The sequence below is a fragment of the Colossoma macropomum genome, unplaced genomic scaffold (assembly GCF_904425465.1).
Source record: "Colossoma macropomum unplaced genomic scaffold, Colossoma_macropomum, whole genome shotgun sequence".
Classification (NCBI taxonomy): domain Eukaryota; kingdom Metazoa; phylum Chordata; class Actinopteri; order Characiformes; family Serrasalmidae; genus Colossoma; species Colossoma macropomum.
Genome location: NW_023494804.1, coordinates 13,758,157 through 13,770,259, shown reverse-complemented (window position 1 = coordinate 13,770,259; position 12,103 = coordinate 13,758,157). Strand labels below are relative to the sequence as shown.

The 12,103-nt window shown below is 40.3% G+C and overlaps 1 protein-coding gene across 1 annotated transcript in view; it reads right to left on the bottom strand.

Annotated features, from left to right (window-relative positions):
* Positions 1–12,103, bottom strand: part of LOC118824294 (ras-related protein Rab-3C-like) — a 31,322-nt gene that overhangs the window by 5,377 nt on the left and 13,842 nt on the right. The window contains exons 3-4 of the mRNA XM_036594337.1: positions 3,737–3,855; positions 54–178 (exon numbers count right to left, since the gene is read on the bottom strand). Coding sequence (XP_036450230.1) covers positions 54–178; positions 3,737–3,855 — 244 coding nt within the window. The remainder of the gene's footprint in view (positions 1–53; positions 179–3,736; positions 3,856–12,103) is intronic.

The following is a 12,103-nucleotide window of genomic DNA, read 5'->3' as shown; positions in this document are numbered from 1 at the left end:
TGATTGGTGCCCTGGAGAAAGAAGCACAGCTGCAGCAGAGGGAATGGACTTACCCAGCTGTTCAGCCAGCAGCCTGCCACTCTCCACAGACACAACCCTCTCCTCCTCCATATCGCACTTATTGCCGGCCAGGATGACTTGCGCATTGTCCCAGGAGTACGTCTTTATCTGGGTCGACCTGGATTCGAAAACAACAGTGTCTGCGTGTGAAATTCTACTCTCACTACATTATGCATCAGAACCTAAATAATGATGCCAAACACTGTAAGATTTGTGCAGGAGACACAATCTAAGGACCTTATGCTGTTATTGGGCTCAATACACATGCACCGACAGAATATAATGCACACAGCTTCCTCGACTCTTGCTTTAAAAAGGCTGTTCGCTCCAATAATCGGTGCCATAGCAACAGCGGAGCTGGCAGAGAGCAGACAGCTGGTGTGGGTGTGATGGGAGCCCAGCCCCTTCACCACAAAGCATACAGTAAACCCAGCCTTTACTCACATACAGCAGGTCAGACTGACACAGGTTTTTGTTCAGGGTTTGACTGATATGATCCCGATACCAATTTTAAGGGACAAAAAATGTCTGGTAATATTGGCTGATATTATTTAATATTGTATATTAATATTGTATTTATTGCATACACGCCCCCACTGGCAACAGTAAAATAATTTTATTAATTTTAGCACACAGACCCAGAACTACCATGTTTTCTTTCACTATATAAAATACACAAGAGGGTTCCTTTCTTGTTAGATGTGTTATACTACGCACAATGCCAAGTGTTTTTGGCTGGAGAGGTGTTAAGTGTTGTAAAGTTTGGTGGAGGAGGGATAACGGTCTAGGGCAGTTTTTCAGGGTTTGGGCTCCCTTAGTTCCAGTGAAGAGTAATGTTAATGCTACATTTTAGACAATTATATGCTTGCAACTTTGTGGCAACAGCTTGGGGAAGACCTTTTCCTGTTCCAGCATGACTGTGCCGCTGTGCACAAAACAAGGTCCATAAAGACATGCTTTGACAAGTTTTGTGTGGAGGAACTCCAGTGGCCTGCAGCAGTCATAACCTTAACGAGATGGCTAAATTGGTTAACATTATTACCTTAGCTTATGTATATAACATTGCTCCACTGGTCTACTTGCTAACGGCTAACAAGATACGTTTCCAAGTATTAAACCAGGGGACAAGGGTGATGTTACATCAGCATTTATGTTGTGGAGATGCAAAAGGCAGAGGCTAACAGACATGGGGTGAGAATAGCTATAATAGCTAACAGCTGGAACAGCTAATAGTGCAACTTAAAAAATACACTCTTTTTCATTAATTATGCTCTTTAACCTTACTTCACTTCTGTCACGTAGTGTTCACACACAATCATGAGCTGTTATATAGTTCTGAATACTAGGGCAAAAATGGATGTTTTTAGTAATTTATATGTCATCTTTGTCCAAAAGTAAAATGCCTTTACAGAAGAAGGCAAAAACCTTCTTTACTTTCAATGTAAGTTAATGTAAAAAGCTTTTTTTCCAAGTATTTCTTTAGCATTTTTGTTGGTCCAGTCACCATGATCCAGAATCCAGCTGCAGTGTGCTTTACTCTAGCCGACGCTTTGCATTGCGCATAGTGATCTTAGGCTTGTGTGTAGCTGGCTTGACCATGGAAACCCTCTTTATGATACATGTGACAAACAGATCTTGTGATGATATTGCTTCCAGAGGTTTGGACGATGACAATAAAAAAAAGCCGAACATCTACAACTTTGTAGATGTTGTCACTATCAAACCTGCCCCCTAGTTCTGTTTAGCCTCTTAAATATTCAACCCAAAGTCCTTGGTAAAATTGTTACAAATCAAAAACTGGCACATTTTATCTTAAAAAACAAAATATCTAACGATCTAAAAATAAATGACAATACTTAAAATAAGAAGGGTGGCCTTCAGAACGAGTATTGGGGTACTCCTCTAGAAGGCCACCCTTAAAAACAATAATATTTACTTTTCAAAACCTGTAAAATGCTGTTCTGGCCAGCCGTAAGGCTCCTCCTCTGATTATAGACAGCTGGGACTGGTCTGGGAAGGAGCTAGGACACTTTAAATCTGAGCCTCTTTGAGTTAGTGGGAGCGAGAACTTTGGAGAGAGAACTTTGACTGGAGAGCAATAGTCTGCAAAGGAGCCCCTATAGGCTCTATTTTCAGTTTTGTTTTTTTTTCCCCCAAAAAAAGCTCTGCTTTGCACCCGTATTTGGCCTCCATGTGCATGTTTTCATTAGGCCCTCCTTAGCTCCCCAGCCAGTATGGCTCGGCCCCTCCTCAGGCCGATGCCACAACCCATTAAATCCTTAGCGAATGGTTTTCCTCAAATTAAAGTGTGTTTTTTTTAACACTGAAGCCACTGCCGCTTCACTGGCAGGACTTTCATCAATACGAGTTAGGGACTGGTGGAACCTTAATATAGGCCAATATTATTTGCCTACTGATATATCATTCGGGCCCTACTTTTCACAGGCACTCTTTCAGCATGTACTTGACTGTTTCAGTGAGGTGGGTGACCACCATTTGGCCAAAAGCAGCCAGTGAACTGTACATGTCCTCAAACTCGAAGCGCATGCTTTAAGCTAAATTCTGCCTTTCTGCATATACACAGGTCACCGATTCCTTTGTTTTGCCTTCTTACTCTGTCAGCCATAGCTAACTTTCTTTGCCCTTTCTATAAGAAAGGCCAGTGTAACACATTAGCATTCATACAGAGCAAATACCTACAACTTATTATTATATTAGAACTTTATGTTTTATTAATTCCCCAGAGCCCTGCTGCTGCGCTAGGTCACCTTGCCCCAGTCTGGGTCAGCTATTCTGCCTCCCTCTCTGTCTCTGTCCACTTCCTCAGTGTATTGTCAGACCTCTCATTAGCCTCTCTGCTGCCTAATTAAATCAACTTCTGCACCCCAAGCTCAGCTAAACTCCCCACCGGGTGGATCAATAAACTTTCGTCCGCCTCAGTACAGAATGAGGTGTCTGACTGGGACTGACCTGGTCCAACTGGGTGCAGAACCTACTTTCTTGCTGCCTGGTTCGCAGTTCCTGATCCTTAGGGAAATTCAAGAATCAATTCCATTAAATATTAACAGCCCAGCTGCCCTTCAAAACCCTTTACCTCCTGTCTTTTTCCCTTCAATTTGGTTAAATGTCATATCCGTCAGCAATAAAAGGTGTCCCATCACAAAAGACAGGCACACACATTCACTCAGCTTCCACTCTGCTGATCTTAACTGAATGTTCAATCTTGTGTGAGCGCTAATTTCTTATCTTTATGGATCTGTTACAACATTAATTAATTAAACTGTCCCTTACCTACACAGATTCAGAGCTAATTTACAGCTTTCACCGCTTTTAAAAGTTTTGTTTTCCCTGCTGTAATAGAAGTAATACTCATTTTGGTCTTTCTTAGCGCTGTGTCACTCCTGACATTTGTACTAAAAAAAAGGTTTGCTCTCAGTGGACGATGACTCATTTACCTCCAATAAAAACAGCGCTTTTTCCCAGCAATGACACTAACATACACACACGCACAGTCTGTTACAGAAAAATATCCCCTACTGTTAAAAAAAAAAACACGGATTCCCATTGATTAGTTGGCGGGCACGAGAGCGTGGACGTTGGTGGGAGATGTGGTGTTTGGGGAATTTGTACCATCTTCTCCTACGCTGTTCTAAGACTTGATCTGACACCCACTCACCAATCCTGAACGGCTCCAAACGACTCCTCGTTGGTGATGTCATACATGAGGATGAAACCCATGGCACCGCGGTAGTAGGCAGTCGTAATGGTCCTGTAACGCTCCTGTCCTGCTGTATCCTGCACACACAAAGTATTTCAAACAAAATATGAAGTTTAGTTACTTCTGAGTATGTATGGTAATAAGTAGAACTTAATACAACTGACAGCAGTGCTTTGGATTCTAAAATAAGAATATCAGTCATAACAACACAAATCATATAAACACAATATACCAATACTACCAATTTCTAACCCAACTAGTCTTTAAATCCAAATATTAATACGATACAATTTATATATATATAAATATGCCAGACAGCCTTCCTCTTTGAATTTTTTGTGCCATGTCCAAATCTGCTTTCCAGTCGGTGCTTTTTTATTGAATTTTCTCGAAAACGCACACTGCACACTTTTGTTTGACTGTGTTTGAGCATATTCTAACACACAAAATGCCTTTTCATTTCTAGTGAACGCCATTCTTCAACCTGAAAAAAAATATTAAAAATTAAACTTGGTTAGTGTGGCATGCGCCCGCCCCCTGGGCCCCGACGATGACGGCCGCGAGAGCCGGCAGGAAGGCGGGGCCCGAACTCACAGCGGCAACGAACCTTGGCGAGGACAGCAGGGAGAGAGCCGTGAGAGGGGGCGGAGCGCAAAGACCGAGCTACGCCGACGAACAAAAGAGGGAAGATAGTTTAAAGCTTTGAAGTTGCCTTTAATATCACCTAATTTCTTATTTCAGACCAAGACATTATTATAACTATTTTTTCACTTTTTCTTTCACTCCACTACATTTAAAAGTCACATATCTTATTTTTTACTCCACTACATTGCGTGAAATCTGTCGTTCCTTTTGGCTTATGTGTACATGCTTATATGCTTAGGTCTCTTTGGCAGGTAAAGCAGAACGGAGTTCATGCAAACACTGACTGACCATCACACACAAAGCATCAGTGAACTGACAGAACATGTTCCTCCTGACTTTGTGGGTAAATACATGAACACAATATAGAAATATGTGCAGTTATGACTGGCATGTGTCTTTTTATGAGTTTATACAAACACCGTTTCCACCTAGACTTTGCTTGTTCACAAAAAGTGATTTCATAGCCACTTGGTTCCTAATGGAACTGTTTGCCTTCAGTGTTTTGTGCTTATGATAATTTTAGGTCTCCGGTCTGCAGTATTCTCCTTCTCACAACATCTAGATTACACGTTACCGTTTGGCTGCTTCTGCTTAGCGACATCATCACTTAATCCATTTTCGCCCATTACACAGCTGGAGGATTACATTTAATGTACCTCCCTGTTAAAAAAAGGCATAGAACAAAGTGTCTGTCGGTTCCTGGTGGTTTTCAGTAGTCTAATGGTGTTCTGGGTTGATATCACAGTGTAAAGGATTCAAATCATTTAATTAGGTGTTCTGGGACTGATTCCATATAAGTTACAGTTGTCTGTTTCCTAAAGTTCTCTAACGGCAACCATCAAGCCAATTCCCGTTAGGAAGGAAAACCCTCAGGTTTTATTCCTAACGGTTCTAATCGTCTTCAGCATGGCTTTCATGGATTTCAGCAGCCTGTTTGTTTTTCTGCGAATGAACCCGACATTGTTTTATCGTCGTGGTTTTCTTTTGAAAGTTTCCATATTTAATTACCTTATTATCACTATGAGAATGTTAATATACATTCAGTGTAACTCTTGTTGTCCATCAGTTCGTGATTCGCTATTTTTCCTCATAAAACCAACAAAAACTCTGTTGTGTCAGAGAGGCGCTGGTGGGCTGACGTTGTTAACAGGCTGGCGGTGCATGTCTGCAGACAGACCCTTAGACTGGCTAATGCAAAAAATGACGGACAGCTCGTTCTAATTTGCGGTTGGCTAATGCAAAATGTGATTGACGGCCAAGAGCAGTTATTTAATTGGTTGATGCAAAAAATGATTGACAGACTCCCGCCCCCAGTTACCTCCCCTTTAGGGCTCCGGTCTGCAGCACTCCCCTTCTCGACGAACGCGGGTCACGCGAGTGACGTCGTGAGGAGGAGGACGATGGTGCCAGCCATGAGAGGCACCAAGGCGAGGAGCGAGTCCCGAGCTCCGCCGCCCGGGCCCCGCCCCCTGTGCCGCAGCGAGGCCGCTTCAGGATACCTTATGTTTGACCCGGGTGGCCGCGCTGCAAACTGGGGGCGGTGACGGGGAGGCGGAGCAGCGAGCTCTCGTTCCCTCTCGGCTCAGGTGAGCGCCTTTTTAAAGAGCTGAGAGGGAACAGCGTAAGAGAGAGAGAGGGACGAGCAGCAGCCGGGAACTGAAGAGCTGAAAAGCTTGAGTAAAAAGACTGAAAAGTCTAGTTAGTTGAAAGCCACTGAAAAGTGGCCGGCTTAGCAGAGCTTTGGTTTGGTTGAGTTTGTATTTATTTGGTGTGATTAAAGAAATATGGCTGCTGCAACACTGAATCCTGCCTCCAGCGTCCTCCTTGAGCCCGGAGTAGCACATGCCATGCTACAGTTAGTTTTTACACATTTTGTTAAAATTTGAGGGAGAATTGGCTATGTTATTAGACTACGAAATGATGTCAATTTTTGGGACACCCCATATATAACTTTGTATTTATGTTTTTCAATTTTTTTTTGTAAGGGCTTTTTGATTTCTTTTTAAATGAAGCAGAAAGATCGATTTATCATGAGTTTAATTTTTAAAAACTTCATTCAAAAAATGAGAGTTGTGAGTATGAATAACCTCCTTAAAATGTAAAGACACTTCATATATTTTAAAGGTCTCACTCTAAGCAAAAAGGGCTAAATAGCTTTATATAGTATTAAAACAGGTCTGCAACTTACGGTACAATACTCTACATAACAGTACAAAAGTTGTACCCTTTTTAGTGCTATATAGACCATTCTACTGAACTACCATCCCACAATAAAAAATATTTGAAAAACAAATCACATATTCAGACCTTGTATATTTAAAAGGATTAGATGCACAGTTATATTCATATAAGCACACATATGCAGTACTGTGCAAAAGTCTACTTAGAAAATCATATGTAAACTTATCTGGACAGTAAGTAATTTCTTCAAACAATTCATTAGAATATATACAAATAAACAATATATTTTGATTTTATGTCTGCCATTGTTTTAGCTTAACCATTTCCACATCTCTCCTCAAAGAAAACTAGTATTCAGCTAATCAATCAGTCACTAAATTAAAACAGGTGTGCTGGCTGTACAGTGAGTGTAAATCAGACGGCTAGAGTACAGTGAGACGTTAGGAACCAAACTTACTGCCAAGACAGATAAACAGTAGTTTAAACAGTTTTCATGGTTGCCTAAGACATTTGCACAGTAATGCAAATATGCAGCACCATGCTTTGCTGCCACTTCAGATCCAGTTATGTTATCCACCTGACAAAAGTAAAAGAGCGCCTGCTTTTGAGTCAAAGTGACTGAGAAGCAAATCGGAGAATGTACTGTCTGTATTGACTTCTCTGAAGAAAATTCAACAGGGCTGGGCAGAAAACCAGAAATCCTTGCAGAGTTACCATGGAGATTGGGCATAGCAACAGGAAGTACAAATGCAACTGGATGAGAAGAGGTGGGGGGACGAGGGAGATGTGGGTGGTTAAATTACTGACCTTGGGATACGGCCAGAACACATACATTAATACAGCACCCACTTAGCAATAGCATCAGCAAATGTGTACCACAGAAACAAGTGTAACTGGTAAGGTATGAATGGGTTAGGGTCTTCTTCCAATTTTAATAACATAAAATGGGCCCTTAGCCCAATCACATGACTGTTCAGTTACAAAAAATGCTAGCAATTAATGAAAGCTAGAAGAGGTCAATTAGTTTTACGCAAATGAGACTGGGCTAACTGGTTCATACGTCAGTCTTAAAAGTGAAGTTCACACTTCACTCTTAACAATATCAAAAAGAGTTCTTACGAGAGATGCTGTCAGGCTCCCAGATGAACATTTTCATGGATGGTTCTTTGGAGAACCATTTTTGTAAATGAGATGTGTGAGTATGAAGAATCATCTTAAAATGTAAAGACCCTTCATATACTGTGAAAGTCCCACTCTAAGCAAAAAGGGCTAAAGAGTTCTATATATTATCAAAATGTGTCTGTGACAATACAATACACTACAAAACAGTACAAAAGTTGTACCCTTATGGTGCTCTATGGATCATTCTATATAACTAATAAAAATATTTAAAAAACACAAACATTCAGATCTTATCTATTTAAAAGGATTATGTTATGATCTAAGTAAACCCAAGGCATGAACTGAGACAGTAATAAGTTGAATATACAAAATCAACCATTTCTAAGGTATTTTCTGTTGGGAGGTGGCTGTTCCAAACGCTAACCCATAAATTTCAACTTGTGAAAACAATAACAAAAAGCTATTTTTTTAAAATAAGATCTTTTTGCTTTCTTCTAAAGTGAAGCACAAAACTAACAAAAAAAATGTTTCATGTTTTCACGTCACTACCGAAACACAAAGAGTTTTAGTCCATATGTGGAGCCTTATTTGAGCCACACCCCTGCATTTTAGATTAGGAAGTAAGACTGTATCACTGTCCCTCATGACCACATGGTGAGCAGTTAGATCCTATTGTTTTGAAGTAAATGTGTCCCAAAGTCTGAAAATCAGTTTGTAGCATTAAGAATGTTTCTGTCTTTTAATGAAATATTATACAATTTTATGCGTTATAACTTTTCTAAGCTGTGCTTCATAGTCATGTAGAATCATCCACATAAATGGATTTCTGAGAATAATAAATATAACTCAATTAGACAAAGAAGGGGAAAGTCAAAGAATAAGGAAGGGAAATATCAAAAGAAAAAAAGTGAAAAAACAGGAGTTTCCAAAACTGAACTTCAAAAGCATATTCAAAGAAAATTAGACTCCTCACAATCATGCTAGCTCTGGAAGACCACCAAGCCGGCCATTTATAGTTTTCATCTTTGAGAGAGAGAGGAGAAATTCAAGCTCCACTCTTGCTTCAAATTAAAAAAAAAAAAATACAAATGTTTCTGTCCATACTTCCGCTGAAAGAAGACCACTCAACACTATGGATCTGAAAGGATGTGTAGCTGTCAAGAAACCCTTACTGAGAAAAGGAAATGGATAAATAAAAAAGAAAATAGCAAATCAGACAAATAAGCTGCTGGTGTTCTCAGAACAATGAACTGACCACCCCAGACCTCAACATCACTGAATGTGTTTGGGATTACTTGGATCACAAAAAGGAGAAAATGCAAACTGCCAAGAGATTTATTTGAAAACTCTGAATAGAAGAATGGTATCTGCAATAAAACAAAGTGTGGGCACACTAAGTACAAAAACAAATAAAATGGCTTGTGTGTAATTTTCTGTTAAATATGATTTCCATTGAAAAATGAATAACTTGTACCTACTGGCCAGTGTGATGAAGAGTGGTCTCTCACAGTATTGTATAACCACTGTCTTTGTTAAGGAATCTCTGAATAACCCCTTTTTAATAGCATAACCACTGAAGGCAATTAAAAGCTCTTCCTAGACATTCCTCTTCCATACATACGAATCAAGCCCCATTTAGGAACCTTTTTTTTTTTTTTTAAGAGTGTACTTTTCATCACTGTTAGCTACGTTAGCATTTTTAGGTGACATATTCTTTTAATACCTTTTTTTACAGCCTCACCGCTTACTGAAGCTAAAACTACAAGGACACCTGCTGTCAGGTCCTTATTGCCTCTGCTTTCTGCTTGACGAAAATCCTCTTAATTTACTGCCTTGGAAATTTACTGCAGAAGTCACAGAATGCCTCCTACGGTCAAAAAAACAGACTATTTCACTGCAACCATAATGTTTTACTGAGTATCCCAGTCATTAAATAGAGAAGATTCTGTTTAAAGAAAAAAATAAATAACAAAATCCACAGTCGGCTGACAGCACATCAGCAAAAGTGCTTGAAATCAGCTTTCCTGTGCCACCAGACTACTAACACTGCCCTCTAGTGTGCAATGGACCATGACAAAGTGGCAATTTTCCCTCCCATCGCTAAGCCACAGTGGAGCTCAGCCTGCGGAGGAAGGCCTCCTTATCTGACACTGGCAGCTCGGACAGGCCACACATTCTCTAAGCATACACACACGTACGTGCTGAAGCCAGCACACACACAGAGGGAACACGTGCTCTCACACACACAGACACACACAAAATACACTTGCCCTCCAGACACACACACACATGCACTACCTGGCCCGGGATCCATTAGGAGTATTCATTCACGATTCTTTATCTCCTGACAATTACGACTCAAGCATCATGCGTTTTTTACGACTCTGTGAAAGGATGTTGTTTGCACACAGATGCTGGAGTGGACAGCTCTAATTACTGCAAACAGAGCTGCTGATAAGGCTGTGTAAGAGCCTCCTCTTCCCCTCTCTCTGCAGGTACCAGCCAGCCTAGTAAACCGCTCAGGAGGCAGCACAAAGCTGCTTCGATACCATCACTTCCATAAAGAACAAACCTATTGCTTTGCCGTATCCAGAGCCTTGTTTTTTTTTTTTTTACTTTTGTAATAAGGCTGATGCCGACATGCTGAACGTGTGAGGAGCAGATGGGTTCCTCTAGAGCATTAGCTCTGGGCAAGGATCTATTGGGATCTGGTCAAAGCATGACTTCAATGATAAATAATGATGGTATGCTGCATATCAGTGGCTGATATTATTCGCAAAAACAAATGGAAAAATGCAATTATTATTATTGGCATGATAAGTAGTAACTAGGGATGCATCAATATCATTTTTCAGACCGAGTATGAATACATATATTTTACTACTCGCCAATACCAAGTCTGATAGCATACTGAGTACTTAGTATAAATTAGCTGTTAGTGTAAAGGAGTGCTCTGCACCTTAAGAGTTAAATCATTAAAATCTAGCTGATACGACATGATGTAAACTAGCTAGCTTTGCTGCATTAGTTACCTTTGATCGAGCAGCGCTGCAGTGAAGAGCTGGAACAAAAAGCACTTCTGCACAGTTACAAGAAAAGTACATTTCATAGTTTTGATCCCTGATCTGTGTCTTTCAACAACAGTCTCTGTAGCGCAGTGACAGCAGGAATCACTGCCAAAGCTAATGCATCCAAGAAGCTCACTTGTGGTTTTACTTTCTTGACTCGCACTGTACGTTCAAATATTCCATTGTCTACGAACAAAGCCCACCATTTTTATACTCACTCTGTACGAAAGCGCTCCGTCTGTGCTACATGAAACTAACACTGTGCACCAAAGCTAAAAGCCAGACATGGATGTACACAGTAGGACAATCAGTCTCTCCACATTTGTTTTATAAAACAAATAACCATATAAACGTTTCTACTTTTCTATTCTATTTAGTCAAACAGAGCAAAGCAGCATAAAGGAACTTTTGTAGCAAATGTCAACTTCTCTGTTTTGTTAGCCTGCATGTCTCCACCCGTATTGGGGAAGCAGTTGTCATTGTGTGTTAAAAAAACAGTCTAAAATCACACAAATGCCAAGGTGGACTGTCCTTAACTGGCAGGTTGAGTTGTATGTTCATTAGTGCGGTAGTGTGGACTCGGCCTACGTCACACGATATCAGAATGTTGGTATCGGTGATTTTTGAATATGAGTGCATACATGAGCGCAGTATCAGCTCAATACCCTATACCAGTACTGGTATCAATGCATCCCTAGTAAAACATAGCACCCCATTTTAGCTTGTGCACACATATACTCGTGTATAGTTATGCTCTGATGCTGCAGTGTGAAAATGACAGAGATGTCAATGTTTTTCTACAGGAAAACAGATTTGCAGTGTGCAACAAACGCTCAACTGAGGTGAAGTAAGAGCTTTCAATACCACCAGTCTGACTAGTATATTCAGTCTAAAGCAATGATCACCGAACCTCCTCCTGGAGATCTACTTTCCTTTAGAGTTTTAGTTCTAACCTGCATCTAACATGATACCCACCTCACCTAACACTAATACATCTGATCCAGCCAATTAAAGACTTCTGAGGAAGTCGATAGGCTGGAGTAGGCGTAGCAGATTGCGGTTCGAACTAGACTTTACAGTAGCATTCAAAAGCTTGGAATAGGTTTCAAGCTATTTGTAAGAAGGTGTAGAAATTTTCTAGGATGAACAGAGCTGTAGATGATTCCATAATAACTGAGAAAGCTGTATAGCTTTATAGCTATAATGGAAAAATTGCTATCCAGAATGGCTCATAATTTTAAAGAAGCAGTCACCAAATATCGCTGATCAAATAGGTATTCACGTTTATTTTAGATCAACAAATTACTAT